At 47.1% G+C, this 17,771-nt stretch overlaps 1 protein-coding gene across 4 annotated transcripts in view; it reads left to right on the forward strand.

Moving 5' to 3' along the window:
* The first annotated feature begins 1,538 nt into the window (after positions 1 to 1,538).
* The window catches only part of PLPP5 (phospholipid phosphatase 5), a 46,624-nt gene continuing 30,391 nt past the window's right edge, over positions 1,539 to 17,771 (forward strand). The window contains exons 1-3 of one of the 4 annotated variants that reach the window (XM_088455223.1): positions 1,664 to 1,710; positions 5,528 to 5,619; positions 6,775 to 6,864. In XM_088455223.1, the coding sequence (XP_088311349.1) occupies positions 6,794 to 6,864 (71 nt within the window). In that variant the 5' untranslated portion in view covers positions 1,664 to 1,710; positions 5,528 to 5,619; positions 6,775 to 6,793. Of the gene's footprint in view, positions 1,612 to 1,648; positions 1,711 to 1,734; positions 1,764 to 5,376; positions 5,620 to 6,774; positions 6,865 to 17,771 lie in introns of those variants that run through there. The other 3 variants (XM_088455220.1, XM_088455221.1, XM_088455222.1) reach the window with 3 other exon arrangements.

The raw sequence follows: 17,771 nt of genomic DNA on the forward strand, positions 1-17,771 counted from the left end.
GCTTTTCTGTCCATGGAAACACCTCTCTAAAGTGAGTACTCACTGAGACACCCTAGGCATAACAGAAGTGAATGCTGTTCCTCTGTGATATCACTTTCAAAGAGATGCATATGGGGAAGTTGTGCATCACTCCCCTGTTACTCGTCGCTCTAGGGGCATGCCCAGCGCTCCAAGAGCTGCTTGGTTGCCCCCAGGCTCTTTAAGCACTATTAAGAGGTGGGGCACCTGAATGCAGGATCTATCACACAGTGCTCTTCTATGCAGTGCAGCGTTAAGAGAGTAGCCCGACAACCTTTTTTACCTGGCTGGACATTGTGGCCCACGAGTGGGACTGTGGAATGTTGCATGAAAATCAGGACTGTCCCACCAAAATCAGGCTGGCAAAGGGGTATGGAACACCCATTTATTAATAAAGTGTATTTTTTTTATTCTAAAACTATTTAGGATTACTTAATGCATGGTGGGAGATGTACCACACCTTCTAATGAGGTTTGATACATCTCTCTCATAAGGCCTTTAATTCCCGCTACTTAGCCCATATTTTTAAAGCGGCAATAATTTAAAAATCAAAATTAACCTGGATTTGCCTTTTAAATTATTGTCACTTTAAAAATATGGGCTAACTTGCCAGAATTATGCCAATGCAATTTGGCAGGCTATTAAATAAGTCCCATAAACTCTTTATTATTATTTCTTCTTTAGTTCCTAGCTTACTGTCCTCTTGATTTAAGGGATGGTGGTTTGTAGGGATGGACGCAGGAAACCGATAGTTAGCAATCATCGATGTTCTCGACGTGATGGAAGTACTTTTTCCATGGAATAATGGGTTTGCAATGGTTGCCTCTCAGTGGATGCTGCTTCTGATGCCAATCTGATGGCTGACTGTTTGAATTCAGCTCTGGACACCCGGAAGTGGTGTACACAGTTCAGCTTATGTGTTGTTATGATGTGATGACTAGTACTGATTGCATTGCATGATTTAATGTCAAAAGCCAGGTATCAATTCGACGCTTGGCTCCCGATGACCATTCATAGTGGTGTGGTTGTGTAAATTGGAATTCAGAATACTTATTAACAAATGCAGTTTACTCATAGTAGATAAGAGCTACTGGTTTCCTTGTAGATAAAGATCACTTTCATTTGTGCAATAGTAGCATGCTTATCTAGTCTCATGAAAAACTCAACAAGGATGTATAATAATAACTATGCCATTGTGTACACACACACAGACGTTCCTAATCTGTGCCAGCAACCAGACTATAGTGATTTATGTAGAAACTTTCTAATAAATCCACAAATATACAAAAAAGCTATAGCACTTGCATGTACACCCAGCTAAAACAGCTACCAGGGTGATGCATCCAATTTATAAATATTATTTCTTGATTTTCATTCTAGAATTCTTAAAAGGATTGCTCCATTGCTGATAAAAAAGGACCACATTGATGACTTGCACTTTGCCCGGCGGAAGGCAGGTGGCAGCACGCACCAAGCAGAGATCACTGGCATGTCTCTCCCCGCTCCCCCACTCGCTGTCCCGGAGCTCTGTATATAAGTAGCGGAATCTGAGATTGCGGAGAGCCGGAGCTGGGGCAGTGCCACGTGTGCAAGGTGAGTGGGAGGGGCTTATGTCATGTCACGTCACCATAGTGCATACCAGTCCGGGTCCTGCTGCTGAGGCAGGGGTGCACTGCACTCACTATTCTTTAGGTGGGTGGTCTCTAGCTGTCATTACTGTCGCATGGGAGCAAATACGTGACGTGGTACAGTAGATTAAGTCGCATCACAATGCTTTAGAATTAGATACTGCACATCATGTAATGCTTCTCCTTCCTTACACTGCATTGTGATCCATACTTATAAAATATCTTAATGATTAATAATATAGTGAACATGTGTTTATATACAGATGTGTTTTTATTTTTTTTTAGGAAAACATGTTTTTTTATAATGCAATGTTAATACTGTAAGTAACATTGATATTAGAATTCACATAAATTTTATATGCTGGGTTCACACTATATAATCTGTTGTCTGATATATCGTTCCATCGCAGATAGAAACAATATATTGTGTACATTTGGTGTAGTGGGTATGCCCAAACCGTCGTTCCTTGCTATTGTTCGATGAATTGTTCCATCTGCTGTGCTGCACATCGGATGGGATGGCCGACCAGTTGCTGTTACATGCAGCATTGCCAGGTTGTATGATGGATTGTGTCGCAATGTGTGGTTCGTGATCGCGCTGAGCGAATAAAAATTGTGGGTTTCTGGGTCCTATTACATATTATGGTGGGTGATGGCAGGCAGCAGTTGGGATGGTGCTGGGGGCAGGTAGCAGTTGGGGTAGAGCTGGGAGTATAGGCAGGGAGTAAGGGCAGGCAGTGCCACCGGTAGGGAGGGGTAGGTGCTGACAGCAGATGTGATAGTGCTAGGGGGCTAGGAGCAGGCAGTACTGGGGGTATGGAGTGGGCAAAGGTAGATGGCAGCTTGGGCAGTACTGGAGATAAGGAGGCTCAGTACGATACAGTGAGCGACTGGACAAGGCAGGGGTGCCTGCATCGGCAAATGCATTAACATTTGCTGATGCCGGCAGTGACGGAATGACAGCTGGGATCATGCTGCATTTGGCAGCATGGCCCCCGCTGATGATATCGCCCGTCGGACCTGACCTGCATGCAGGTCCGACTGGTGACGACACGCGGGAGCGCCCATCATCACCGACATAGCTGGTACACACTGCTTGATGTGGATTTTGTCGTCCAATCCACCGGATCGGATAACATATTGTCTAGTGTTTACCCAGCTTAAGAGTTGTCTACTATGTTTTAGGAATCATCAGAAATATTCTATAGTTGCTGTTACCTATACACATGCATAGCACCACTACAGGGATGCTGAGGAACCATTGCTGCCCACACGATACACTGATAGAGGAAAGCCAGAAGGGCCATGCTATATCCCGAGATGGAGCGTGGTGGGATGTTCGGTGTCTGTCAGTTTGGAGCTGCTGATTGACTGAGGAGATGCCGAGCGGCAGCTGTTGGCTGAGGAGATGCCGAGCGGCAGCTGTTGGCTGAGGAGATGCCGAGCGGCAGCTGTTGGCTGAGGAGATGCCGAGCGGCAGCTGTTGGCTGAGGAGATGCCGAGCGGCAGCTGTTGGCTGAGCAGCCGTCGCCACCGGCGGCTATTGGCTGCTGCGGGACTAGCAAAACCAGACACAGCGTGTCCTTCAGGACCTGCTTACTTTTTAAAATTGGGTCCCCAACTGCCTGTAGCGCGTAAAAACGTGCTATAGTGCGTATTTTGTGGTCCCTGATGGTCGCACTGTCATAAAGGTGTGTACCCAGCTTTAGTCTGGTGCACTTGTATGGTCATAGATGGTGGCTGTCCTGGGGGGCTGTAAATATGGGCCTGTGCAGGATCGCGATATGCACACAAATTAACAAGCCAGCCAGATTCTAGGATTCTTTAGAGTGTAAGCTCTTATGAGCAGGGCCCTCTACCCTCTTGTGCTTCTCCGTTCTCTACTTTCATCTACTTCTTACTCTCCACTAGGACACCTAACACTTTGTTGCTTTGCTCTGTTGCTTAACTGGGTGTTATGGTCGCGAATGTAGAAATGTGTATTATCCATGTCCTGTATTGTATTGTACTGTAAGTCACTGGTCAACCTATTTATATGTACTGTGTAAGGCGCTGCGGAACACTTGTGGCGCCAAATAAATAGATGGCCACTGCTAGGCTGTCCCTGCGGTTGGTGGATTTTACTGGGGATGTTGCAGCCCCTAGGTAAAATCCACTACTGATCATTGACCTCTGCTGTGACATCTAATTTTCCTATAGTCCAGTGCCTTATCCCATATGTAATTTGCCAATATGTGCTGTAGTGGTGTACATAAGGGGGATGTTGTTTGAAAGATCACCAGTAAAAAGGTAGACAATGTCTAGATAGACACCAGATGTTAGACAGTCAATAGGTCGTTAGAGATAAAAGGTCGACACATATAAGAAGGTTGACAGGTACACATGGTCGACAGGGTCACACTGTCGACATGCATATGGTTGACACAAAAATGGTCTACACATTTTTTATTATTATTATTATTATTATATATATATATATTTTTTTAACCCTAATCTTCACCCTAACCCTCCCCTTGGTGCCTAACCTTAACACTCCCTCCTGGTGCCTAACCGTCGGGGTAGGTGCTTGACCATAACCGTCCCTTCTAGTGCCTATCCCTCCCTCCTGGTGCCTAACTGTTGGGGTAAGTGTCTAACCCTAACACTAACCCTAAAAAAAAAAAAAAAAAAATTGTCAACCTTTTGTACATGTCAACCTGTTGCCTGTCTAACATCTGGTGTCTATCTAGACATTGTCTACCTCTAGACCAGATCCCCAGGGGATTAGCAAATGCATCTATCACAGGATTATAACCCATGATTTGTTTACCGAAATCTAGATCAAGCCATTTAGGATGGGTAACCCCAACCCCATTGCAAGCCTCATTTGTAGAGGTGTTTACTAGCAAAGCTGACACCCTGCACAATTGAATTCCAAACATTCCTTAGGCTTTTAATATGAATCAATGCAAATGTATTTGGCAGAATCCTGCTGTGTGTGCAATCACTACACCCAGGAAATGATCATCTGCCGCTGTTGTAACAGTAGCAAGCATGTGTGCATTGTAATAGACTGTAACTTCTGCTTGAGCTGGGGCCAAATTCCTGTGTTACAGTATTCAAAGAAGATTTGCATGCTATAATAACTGCATGTTTACATAGATCTTGTCTAATGCGAAGACTAACAAAAATAACTGTTAATTGGCTCACTTTCAAATGATTTAATGGTGCAAATGGTCAGTATTTAGTGTAAGCTCCTCTAATTGTATGTAACAAACAAAAGAGGGAAAAAAAAGGGGGGGGATAAAGTCTTAGTCGCAGGAATGGATGACAATCAAGTGTATAGATTAGTAAAGATATAAACTAGGAATAGAATTTCAAAGAAGATTTATCTCAATCTAGTTAATTGTTAATAAGTTAGTGTATAGATTACTATACTAATGATGAGCAGCAGTTATACCAATGGTGGCAAACCAATAAGCATACAAAGAAAACAAAACAAAAAACTGATAACCGCGCTCTAGTAATCCAAATCAGCAGCACCGTATGAAAATTAATATAATACATTTAATATAAATATACATAAACATAGAAAATACACATAATTCCATAATTAGTATACTAAATATCAGAGTAAAAAATATGATAATCCTATCTAATTAGGTAATATCAGCTGGTTGCTAAATATTTTTTATGTTTGAATCACAATAAAAAGTTATCTTAAGCTAGGTTCTGGTTTTGTTAATATTAGAAAGTTGTATACATTACCAGAGGAGATGGACAGGAATGAGGATGGATTGTGAGCGCTGACACCCCTCTGAAGAAATCCCCAGCCGGGGAAGAAAGGCGTTAGGGAGACTTTCAATACTCTACAACAGCTGATTGTTCACTTCATTTGGCAGCCACAATTGTGGAAAAGACAGATCCAGCAAGCTCCGGACACGTGAACGCTACACACTGCTGGTGGTCTCTGCTCCGGCACTATCAACTAACTGTATGTGACTGGTATTACAGGTTGAGTCTCCCATATCCAAATATTCAGAAAATAAGTAATTTTATGAGCTCGGCTGAGATAGTGATATTTCTACTTCAGGGTCCATAGGGGGTCCACAGGGTTGACCTTGGGGTATAGGTTGGGAACCAAATCCGGGCACCACGCAGTTAAAGGCCCCCACAAGTTTGTTGCCTAGGGGCCCCCACAGACCATAATCCGTCCGTGTGTGTATGTATATATATATATATATATATATATTTATATATATATGTGTGTGTGTGTGTATAATATATATAATTTAATTTTCAGCATACAGAGATATATTTTACTTTGAATTCCCTGTACTTCAGACAAAATTACCACTTTCTAAGTAGCTAGGATATTTGAGTATTTCTCTGGTGCTTTGGACTGGCTAGCTGTATTACTTGATATTAACACATAGGGGCTTATTAACTTGTCGATCACACCATATTAGTGGTCAGTATATGGGGGTTGAGGTTGCCCGTGTTGTAGGCTGGCTAGCTGCTATAGTAATAATTTTTCAGGCAGGCTGGCTATTTTTAATTTCATAGTGTGCAGCGTTCCCCCAGCAAACTAGGCGCTTATCTGGGTCTATACATATGGATACTGAAAGGAGAGGTGGATATAGACGGGTATTAGGTGACTTTGCAGCATGTCTGAAGGTGCTGTAAGGTATCTGTGAATAATTGGTTGACAGTTGTGCATATAAAAATAGAGTGGCCAACCGGCATACTACAAGAGCTGTCGGGTCTGTGTTTCACAGCTCTGTATGTCCCCTGCGGTCGGAGCTTGCAGCACTTTGAGGAGGTCCGTGGCCCCATGGCCGGAGCAGAATGGCTCCTGGGAGGAGGTCCGTTGCCCCCTGCAGACAAAGGTGGATAGAGCGCTGCGAGGATTCCTGCGGCTTGCGGACGGAGCTTGCAGCTGGTCCCTTGCGACCAGAGGATCAGTGATCCTTTAACTCCCACAGCAGAAATCCCCGTGAAGCTGTGACTTGGATGAATCACAGTTAATTAAATAAACCCCACAATGTTAAACTGCCATGTTTTCTGAGTAGAATACAAAGAGACAGGTGTGTTCATTTCTGGGACTGTGGACAATGCAGTATTTTACTATCAGTTTTCTATTTTACAGATTGACCTTTTACACCAGGATGAACAAGAGGATCCTGGAAGGCTTTGCAGCTGAATTTTGCATCCGGATACTGCTACTAGGAATATTTGTGTGAGTCATAGAAACATAGAATTTGATGGGCCAAATGGTTCTTATCTACCAACTATTCTGCCCTTTTTTAAGGGTGCGGCTATTAGGATTAGATTGGTGTTTGGTTAGGGTATTAATGTTAGAACATTAAGGTCAGGGTTTGGGGGTAAGGGTTGGGGTGTTAGAGTAGTAGGATTAATTGTGAGGTTTTTTGGTATTAGTGTTGGTTTAAAATTAAGGGTGAGGGTTAAGGTTTTAGGGTGGGAGTTAGGGTATATGGACAGGTACTGACTGCCAGGTCATTGAGTACTGGCTGGAGAGTGTCCAGGGTGGAGAACAGGAGGCGTAGGGATAAGACTTAAAACACTCGTATAAAGCAAGTGTTATTTTATTTATTAACAGTTTCTTACATAGCACAACATATTCCATTGCGCTTTACAATTGGGAACATTGAACAAAACTGGGTAATAACATACAGACATAAAGGTAGGAAGGCCCTGCTTGCAGGCTTACAATCTATAGGGAAGTAGGCCTTAATACACAAGGATAGGTGCTATTTATTGCATTTTGGTCCAGCCAGAATGCAGCGTTTCTTGGTGGGCTGTATGATCTAATCACACAGGAATGTCGGCCTAATGTCAGGAGGATGTGAAAGAAAGACAATGTGCCTAATTCAGAGCCACTCGCAAGCGGCTCGATGTTTGGGCCCTGCGCCGCATCCGGCCCGACGAGCGACTGAGCTTCAGACACTGCGGGGCTCGCTACAAGACGGGGCGCTGTCGATGGTGAGTGACAGCTCGCCTCGTTTTGTAGGCTTGTAGGGGGGGAAGCTGTGGACTTCCTGCTCTATTGCAGGAAATTGCAGAAATTGGTGAGAGTAGTTATTGGAAAGAGCTGGATAGTTGTTGGAAATTAATAGCATTAATATTTCTGTGGGTTTGAAGAGGCTTGGTTGATTTTAATGATATTGAGGCTGATGTGATGGAGGAGAGTGTGCAGGTAATAAGGTTGTGATCTGAGAGAGAGAAAGGAGCATTAGTGAAATCAGAAACTGAGCATAGTCCATTGAGAGCGGCCAAGAGAGAATGTTAAAGAGAGTAGTTTGGAGGCATGAGGAGATTGTGGACTGTCAATGGGGATATTGAAATCGCCCATAATGATGGTGGAGATGTCTGAGGATAGGAAGTGAGGGAGCCAGGCAGAAAAATGTTCCAGAAATTGTTGGGGTGGCCCAGATGGGCGATGGATAACAGCAACTCGCAGAGAGAAAGTCCTGACAGAATGTACTTCAAATGATGTAAATGTGAGTGAAGGTACCTATGGGAGAACTGTGTACAGTATATGCATACCCTCCAACATTTTAGAGTATGAACCCGGTACATGGGGGCGTGACCACAGATAAAGGGGCGTGTCCACGGGGCTGGAGGCATCGGCGCTGGCTGGTTTAAAACTTGCAGTATAAGTGTTATACTGCAAGTTCTATATACAGGCGCTAGCGACGGTCAGGGCAAACTTTAGAGGAGGAAGGAGGACTGAAAATAGCCGGCTGTCACTCAGCAGCGCTGCGGGAGTCCTGTGTCCCAGCAGCGCTGCTTAAGAAATCGGGTGATTGTACCAACCCGGTACAAAACGGTACAGCCCCTGTTGCCGGTACAGACCATGAAAAAACGGTACTGTACCGGCTGAAACGGTATAGTTGGAGGGTCTGTATATGTATAAATAACAGAATTCACACACACCACCAAGTGATTTATTTTTAATCTAGTAGTGAAGATATATAAACCTAAAGAAGAAAAAAAATATATATATTTTTTTAACTGTACAGGACTCGCACACATACTGTACAGTTGTTATTTAATACTTTATTACACATCCTTCTACAGCCCTGATTCCATGACCAAAATGCTATACTATAGTGTACCGAATCACAGCTTCTGTCAGTCAATAATCGGGTGGCGATACAGAAAATGCATTGGAACTCTGACGCATGTGCTGTGTAGTTTAGGAAAAGTGATACATGGTGGACAAAGTTGTATTACACGATATGACTTTTTTCCAGTGCTATGTTCCGTTAAGAAACATTCTGTTACATGGCTGTATGGAGCAACAAACTAGCTTATCACATCTGTATGTGAAAGATTGGGATAGTAATATTCCTACCCCACCTCCTTTACAATTACCAGGCCTGGAGGTGTGGGTGAAGTGTAGCTCACCATGTGAAAGTGCAGCAGGGGAGACAGTGTGATTGTGTGAGCCATGTTTCTGTTATCACCAGAAGGTTGAGGTTAGTTGAAATTAAGAGGTCATGGATGGATGTAAGTTTATTGCAAACAGAGTGTGCATTCCATATGGCACATTTTAGTGACTTGGAGGGTAAAGGGAGACACGTGATGTTTATGAGGTTAGCTGGATTTATAGTCCGTTGTGGGTGTGGCATGTGGATTGGGCCTGGATTTGGTGATCCGTCACCAGCTAATAAAAGCAGCAGGAGTGAGATATAAATATTTGTGGTATTTGTATGAAGACTTGTTATAGCGAAAGGTTGTGGATGTTATTGTCAATGTGTAGATAAGTTAACAGCTCATGTGTGTTCAGAAGAGGAGAGCATATTAATGAGGTGGCAATGTGTCCAGAAGGATGAGCTGCAGGGAGAGTTCAAGCAGGTTGCCCAGTAAGTGTCTAGGACATGGATTAAGTAGGTGTTAAGTACTACACACACACAGCAAATTGTACTGTGTTTGAGTAAACACCAATTAGTATGCAACAGTAAACCATTCTTCACTGAACAAAATCTCCCACACAGGCAACAACCACAAGCAAGAAATAGAAACACATGTTTAAATACACAGATAAGTTTGTACGAGGGCAAAAAGCAGATTGGAATTATTATTTATTATTATCATCATCATCATCATTTATTTATATGGCGCCATAAGTGTTCCGCAGCACCTTACACAGTACATAAACAAATAGGTGAACACGAAAACAGTGACGTACAGTACAGTACAATACAATGCAGGACAAGGACGTGGTCTATACACATTGCGGCATAAGCGAACATAGCACTCTTAGCAGCTGGGCACCAGTGACGAAGTACAATGCTGGGTACACAGTGACAGATACATTGGCCGATCAATTGATCAGTCAATAGATTTGCTGCCCGTCGGCCAGTGTGTACCCGCGATATGTCGGTGAACGTCGTCGTTCAGACATATTGCATTGGCTGTGCTGCATAGTCAATGGACAGATATGTCTGCAGACATATCTGTCCATCGGCAGATGCCCGTACAAACACACATGGGCCGCCGGGTCCCAAGGGCACAAGCAGATGATGGCCATTCAGTTTGTATGAACGACCATCTGCAGATATATCTGTCAGGTGTGTACCCACCTTTAGGTGCACTTGAGGGGAGTAAGATGTAGATGAGTGTAAGTAATTGCTAGTAGTTTAAAAGCTGTAGTGAGTTTAGGTTGAATTTTCTCCTGTGTAAGTCTGCAATTCTCTTTAAATTTAAAGAACACTTTAAAAAAACAAAAAGACCTCTATACAGCCAAATGGCTGTACAAGAAGAATGGTTACTATGCATGTGTGTTCAACACTTCCAATTAAGGCCCAAAGACCCTCCCCCCAACTTCAAAGACTGCAATAAAACTCCACACAGAACAAACATTCAGATGGCAGATTACAAACACTTTAGGAATTAACTTTAGGTCCTACTCTCTGTGTCTGCTATCACCTACACATAATGAATGCAGCCTACTGATTGGCTAGAATCTAGTGACCTCTCTCACACTTAAGAAATACTCGGGCACTAATTCTTAGCCAATCAGTTGTCTACCTCCTTATCATTATTGGTTCCGACAAAAAAATAAAATGCGTGTTGAATATATACAGGCAGCTTGCATCTGCATATGTTCTAGTACTTTCTTTGCAGAATACAATGTGTCTGTGCAGTAGTCTTACCTTTTTCACTCCTTCACAATAGATATTATCCGATCGGCAACAAGCCTATATTTACAGCTGCTGTGCCAGATCTCTCCTGCCGTGGTGAGACCGCGGTGGTTCCAAAGAAGATCTGCAGCTTTCAGTTATATTTAAGTGCTGAAATTATTCCCAAGCACAGGGACCCTCCCTCTCTTTAGATTGTAAACTTTGTTTTTACTTCAGGGTCCATAGGGGGTCCACAGGGTTGACCTTGGGGTATAGCTGGATCTGGATCCACGGGCACCACGCAGTTAAAGCTTTCACTGCTCCCAGGATGCACTTGGGTCCGTCCTCCTCTATACCCCGCCCCCGACCACAGGCACCTCAGTTTTAGTTGGTGCCCGGCCGGAGTAAAGTGGGGCTGTTTATGACAGCCCCTAAGCTTTATTTTAAGAATATTTATTATTTTATTTTTACTCTTCTGAGCGGCAGCATCAGACTGTCCAGCTGGACGTCCACGCTGCTGCTCCAACAACCCCGCTGGCGCTGCGACACCAGTACTGATCTGAGGATCGCAGCGGGACCCCGGAGTCAGTACTAGCGTGGCACCGGGACCTCCCACTGACTGCTGCCGGGCTCATGGGGATTCAGGTAAGCCGCGTGTAGCGCTGTCAGCGCTGCACGTGGGGGAAATGCAGTCTCTAAGCCGCCGGTCTCTGGGAACAGACCGGCGGTGCTAGTAGCGGCGGCGGGCTCCCCCTCTGCAGGCATACCCCGCGCGTCTGCTGGACCACCAGGGAGTAATTGCTGGAGGGGAACCAGCGTCCCTGGGGTTAATCACTAGCCAGGGGAGGCAGCCTTTCCTGGTTTAGCGGCTCCTCCCCTCAGCTCAGCGCGCCTTCTCTCATGCGTGCTGGCGTCGCTGAGCTGTTCTACATGCGGCCACTCCTCCTCAGAGCTCTCCGGCGACCATCTTCTAGGCTGTAACGCAGACTCCCAGGCGGTTCATGGACCGGTCCCCCTGTGTACCTCTCCTCTGCAAAGGGACAGTGTGCGCAGTGCTATAGCCCTCCCAGACACTGAATCTGGGAGGTTGATTGTAGCGGAAGGTGCGGTGAGTTGAATCCTTACTGCATTGTATGTGACTTTTGCTAGTGCTGCTGTCTGTGACTTTTTTTTCAAACTTACTGTCAGCTTGTACCTATCCCTTTCCTTTCCATACGGCCCGACAGGTGTGTGGGGGAAGGGATTTTTTCTGTAGACCTTCGCTTGTATAAATCAAGTATTTGCGAGGTCAGTCACATACAGTTGTGTGCTGCACAGTTCCATATTGTGGGCTCTTGGTGTTGCATACTGTGAGTGCAGGAGTGTTTTCACTATATTCCCTCTGGTGATACGTATTCATTAAGTATTTACTGTATCATGTCTGATGAGGAGACTGAGCGCTCCGGAGCTCTTGTGCTATTTTCCTGCAGACGCTGTGCTGCTGGAGTTGATAGGGGGGATCTCTCTCAGGATAGTCTGTGCGGGCGGTGCCAGCTGATGCCTGGCCCCTCCATGCCCCCTATTTCACAGGATCCTCCTTGGGCGATGTTTTCCCAGGTGTTGGCATCTATTGCGGACCGTTTAGCGGTGCCTGCTGCCTTGCCTGTTGGGGCGTTGCCCCAGCCTAACATCCCCCATTCCCCGGGTATTCCGCATTTATTGCAGTCTTCCCCAGGGTCTCAAACTGTGGGTCCTTATGTGGGGGTGCCTGTGTATGTCCAGTCCCCCCCTGTGACTCAGCAGTGGGTGGTGCCTTTTCAGGGTTATCCTCATGCTGCGCCTCCACCTTGGGTGGATGTACTCTCCAGCTCTGTGCAGAGTCTGGCAGCTTCATCCACTGTTTTTCAGTCTATGTTGCAGAGTGATTTGCCCCATAAGGCGCCCAAGCGTCACGTTGTGAGTTCTCTAACAGCGCAGCTGTCAGACTCGGAGGTGTCTTCGGATGATGGAGAAGTTCACGAAGACACTGACTCTGACGCCGCAGCCCAGGAGATGGAGACTAAGTCCTCCATTAATGTGCCGGCATTGGTTCGGGCGGTGCGCGCTATCCTTCATATAGAGGATGATGCACCGGCCCCGAAATCTAAGTACCCTAACTTTAAAAAAGCTAAGGTTACGTCGAGTGTCTTTCCCTTGTCTGACCAGTTGACGGATCATATGGCGGGGGCCTGGCAGATTCCAACCACAAAAGAGGTTGGCATCGAATTATCCTTTTCCTGAAGCACATTGCAGGAAGTGGGAAACTCCACCGGCTGTGGATTCCCACGTCACCCGCTTGATTAAGAGCGCTACGCTCCCATTACCGTCTATTTCCTCTTTGAATGATCCCACAGACAGGAAGGTCGAGATATGTTTGAAATCGATTTACTCCCTTTCAAGGCCATTGAGAGCTGGGCTAACGCTTTGGAGGATTCTTTTCCAGAGGATGCTCCGGAAATTCAGAGAGCGTTAGTTGGACAAATGAGGGATGCCGCTTCCTATGTAGGGGAAGCTTCGTTGGATGCTAGTCTGCTGACCTCTAGGGTGTCGGCTGCAGCTGTATCTGCTCGTCGGTCCTTGTGGCTAAGGTCTTGGCGAGCAGATGCGGACTCTAAAAAGGGTCTGGAGGCTTTGCCTTTTAATGGTGAGTTACTATTTGGTCCGGACTTGGACAAAATAGTGGATACCTTGGCTAAATCCAAGTCGGCCTTCCTTCCTTCGGCTTCAGCGCCGGCTAAGGTTCGGAGCTCTGCCTTTCGGTCCTTTCGGGTTCAAGGTAAGGCCAAGGGTCAGTCCTTCCCGAGGCATTCAGCGACCAAGGCCGCGCCCAAGCCCAAGAAGCAGGCTTGGAGTGCTCGGCACCCTTCTTCCAAACAGGAGGATAAACCTGCTGCCTGATGGGTCGGGCCTCTCTCTGGGGGACCCCAGAGTGGGAGGCCGACTTCTCCAATTTGCCCAGTGTTGGCACAGTACCACCACGGATGCCTGGGTTCGAGAAGTGGTCTCTCAGGGGTACGCCCTGTCGTTTCGGTTCAGGCTGCCCCACCAGTTTTTCTGCACGAGTCCTTCTCTGGACCAGACCAAAGCTGTCCAGATTCAGGTAGCTATAGAATCCTTGCTACACGCAGGGGTCATTGTTCCAGTTCCGCAGTCTCAGTGCGGGACGGGGTACTATTCTACTCTTTCTGGTGCAGAAACCCAATGGTTCTCATCGCCCTATCCTGAATTTGAAGTCTCTGAACAAATACCTCAGAGTTCCCAGGTTCAGGATGGAAACGTTCCGTTCCATCATTTTGGCGATGGAACCCGGGGATTACATGGTCTACCTCGATATAAAAGGACTCCTATCTCCATGTGCCCATAGCACCGGCACATCAGCGGTATCTGAGGTTTGCTATTCTGAACCGTCACTACCAGTTTCAGGCATTGCCTTTCGGCCTTTCCACGGCTCCAAGGGTGTTCACCAAGGTGATGGCAGTTATGGCTGCCCACCTTCGGGGTCAGGGTATTCGGCTGTTGCCGTACCTGGACCATCTTCTGCTGCTGGCGAGCTCCCCGGAGGTGCTTCTTCGTCATCTCCACCTGACCATTGCTTGTCTTCAAGCACACGGGTGGTTGATAAATTGGAGGAAGTCCTCTCTTGTCCCATCACAACGGATGGTCCATCTGGGAGCACTTCTGGATTCTTGTCAACAAAGGATTTTCTTGACTCCGGAAAAAGTGTCCTCTTTACAACTAAGGATACACAGTTGCCTAAGCAGTGGCAGGGTGTCAGTCCACTCAGCAATGAGAGTCCTGGGGTCCAGGGTGTCGGCATTCGACATGGTGGAATTTGCCCAGTTCCATTCCAGGCCCCTGCAGGGGCAGATTCTATTGGAGTGGAGCGGGTTACCTCACCGGATCCGATCCCAGATGCTGGTGTTGTCCCCGGAAGTGCGCCGGTCTCTGGCGTCATATCTTCAGTCAGCTCATCTTGTCAAGGGTCGCCCCTTTTGGATCCCGGACTGGGTTCTGCTTACGACAGATGCCAGTCTCCGGGGTTGGGGGGCAGTGACAGGCTCGTTGTCTCTTCAGGGCCGTTGGTCGGCGGAGGAAGCCGCCCTTCCCATAAACGTTCTAAAGCTGCGGGCCGTGTTCTGGGCTCTACTGTCGTCAGGCACCGCTCTTCACGGAAGAGCAGTTCAGGTGCAATCGGACAACGCTACCATGGTAGCTTACATAAATCACCAGGGAGGGACTCGCAGTCGCGCTGCGATGTCAGAGGTGTCTCAGATCCTGGCTTGGGCGGAGTGCCACCTTCCGGCAATCTCGGCAGTCTTCATCCCGGGAGTCCTCAACTGGGAGGCAGACTTCCTCAGCCGTCACGACGTGCATCCCAGGGAATGGTCGCTTCACCCAGAGGTGTTTCAACTTCTCGTGGACAAATGGGGACTGCCGGAGTTGGACCTGATGGCCTCCCGTCACAACTGCAAGTTGCCAGTGTACGGATCAAGGACAAGACATGCAGGCGCAAGCCTAGTGGACACTCTGTCGGTGAAATGGACGTTTCACCTAGCGTACCTGTTCCCTCCGATCTCCCTGCTACCTCCGGTACTCAGAAAGATCAAACAGGACGGGGGCACGTTTCTGCTGGTGGCTCCAGCTTGGCCCAGATGTCCTTGGTACTCCGATCTCAGGAGCTTGTCCGTAGACGCTCCATTCCTTCTACCTCAGCGTCGGGACCTGCTGTCTCAGGGGCCCTGCCTTTACCCGGATCTGGGTCGGCTGTCTTTGACGGCGTGGCTCTTGAGACAGCCGTCTTAAGGTCCCGGGGTTTTTCTACCTCTGTCATCGGTACCATGCTGAGGGCGTGTAAGACTGCCTCTGCACGGATTTACCACAGAGTGTGGCACACTTACTTTGAGTGGTGTGAGTCCAGAAACTTTGATCCTCAAGTGTTCAGGGTTTCTAGGATTTTGGCATTTCTGCAGTCAGGTCTTGTCCTGGGCTTACATCTTGCTTCCCTGAAGGTTCACGTATCTGCTCTGTCGGTTTGGTTCCAACGACGGATCGCTACCCTGCCTGATGTTCACACTTTTTTCCAGGATGTGCTTAGGATTCAACCTCCCTTTGTGCCTCCAGTGGCTCCATGGGACATGGCGGTGGTTTTTCGGGTCCTGCAGGGACCTCCCTTTGAGCCTCTTGAGTCCGTTGACCTCAAGTGGTTAACACTGAAAACTGTGTTTCTCCTGGCAATTGCTTCAGCCAGGATGGTATCCGAGTTGGGGGCACTTTCCTGTTGTCCCCCTTCCTAATTTTTCACCAGGACAGGGCCGTGCTTCGCACTCGTCCTGAGTTTTTGCCTAAAGTGGTCTCTAAGTTCCACATCAATCAGGAACTTGTGGTGCCAGCTTTTCAATCTCCTGAACTTACAGCTGGTGAGGCTTCGTTGGACGTTGTCCGTGCTCTACGGATTTATGTTGATCGGACTGCTTCTGTAAGAAAGTCCGATTCCTTGTTTGTCCTCTTTGGTTTTCATAAGAGGGGTTGGCCTGCCAACAAACAAACGTTAGCCCATTGGCTTTGTTCTGTTATTAGAGAGGCTTATATACAGGAACATTTACCTGTTCCAGCCTCTGTTAAGGCTCATTCCACTCGGTCTGTTGGTCCTTCTTGGGCTGCTAGACGTGGTGCCTCCGCTGTTCAGCTGTGCAAGGCAGCCACTTGGTCTTCCATTCAGACATTTTTGAGGTTTTATGCATTTGACACCTTTGCCTCTCAGGATGCATCCTTTGGGCGCAGGATTCTCCTTTCTGCACAGGAGCGTCCCCGCCCTTAGTTGAACTGCTTTGGGACATCCCCAAGGTCAACCCTGTGGACCCTGAAGTAGAAAACAAGAGATATGGTAAGAACTTACCTTTGTTATCTCTGTTTCTACGAAGTCCATAGGGTCCACAGGGCGCCCGCCCTGACTCACCTGGCTTCATATGGGCTGTGTGGCTGGTCACCGGTTTTCCGTCTCCCATTTCTGTGAGTATGGTTATTGAGTGTTCCAGTTTTCTCTCTGTTTAGTCTCCTCCTCTGGGCTTGGCTGCTTACCAACTGAGGTGCCTGTGGTCGGGGGCGGGGTATAGAGGAGGATGGACCCAAGTGCATCCTGGGAGCAGTGAAAGCTTTAACTGCGTGGTGCCCGTGGATCCAGATCCAGCTATACCCCAAGGTCAACCCTGTGGACCCTATGGACTTCGTAGAAACAGAGATAACAAAGGTAAGTTCTTACCATATCTCTTGTTTTTCTCTACGTAATGATGCTTATGACACTAATTTCTTCTTCCTCCACTAGGGAGCACAGGGATCACTCTGGTTATATCCTGGAGAGGGAAAATCTGGGTACCAAATAATTACTGATTTCTTCTCAGCAGTCCCCTGGCTCCTTCACTATACCCCGCCTCTAGCCACCAGCCAGCAGTTTTAGTTTGGTGCTGAGCAGGAGCGGGCACCGGTTTGTGGGGTCTGCTGTTACTTTATTTAATTTATTTGACTTCTTTGGTTTACCTGGACAGCCGTCTTACTACTTGCCTTTGCTTGGTGCTGTGGGTGTCTGTTTAAGCGCCTTGTCTTGTCACTCCCCCTCTCTGATCTTATTCATAGATCGGCAGTTTTGCGGTCTCGCTTGGTTTCTATCCCAGAGTTGTTTTGGTTCCTCTCCCACCTGGGGTTTCCGTGTTCCAGACTCCTCACCGGAGGATGCATGTAGGCACTCCGGTAATATTTCCATGGTCAGACCTGGAGATCAGTTTCTCTGTGGTACTGTATGATTTTTACAAGCTGGGCTGGACGGTTTCTCAACAGATTATCCTGGTGACCTTGCTTGCTATCTGCCACAGTTTGTGGTGGATCTCCTGCCCCTTCTGTGGTGATTACTCGTTATGCCAGGTCAGTGGGACCTTCGTGGTAGTCTCAATGTGGTAATTCTGCGGTACACCTTTTTATAGCTGCC

Source organism: Taudactylus pleione, unplaced genomic scaffold, assembly GCF_031769625.1.
Source record: "Taudactylus pleione unplaced genomic scaffold, aTauple2 ptg000644l, whole genome shotgun sequence".
Taxonomy (NCBI): Eukaryota; Metazoa; Chordata; class Amphibia; order Anura; family Myobatrachidae; genus Taudactylus; species Taudactylus pleione.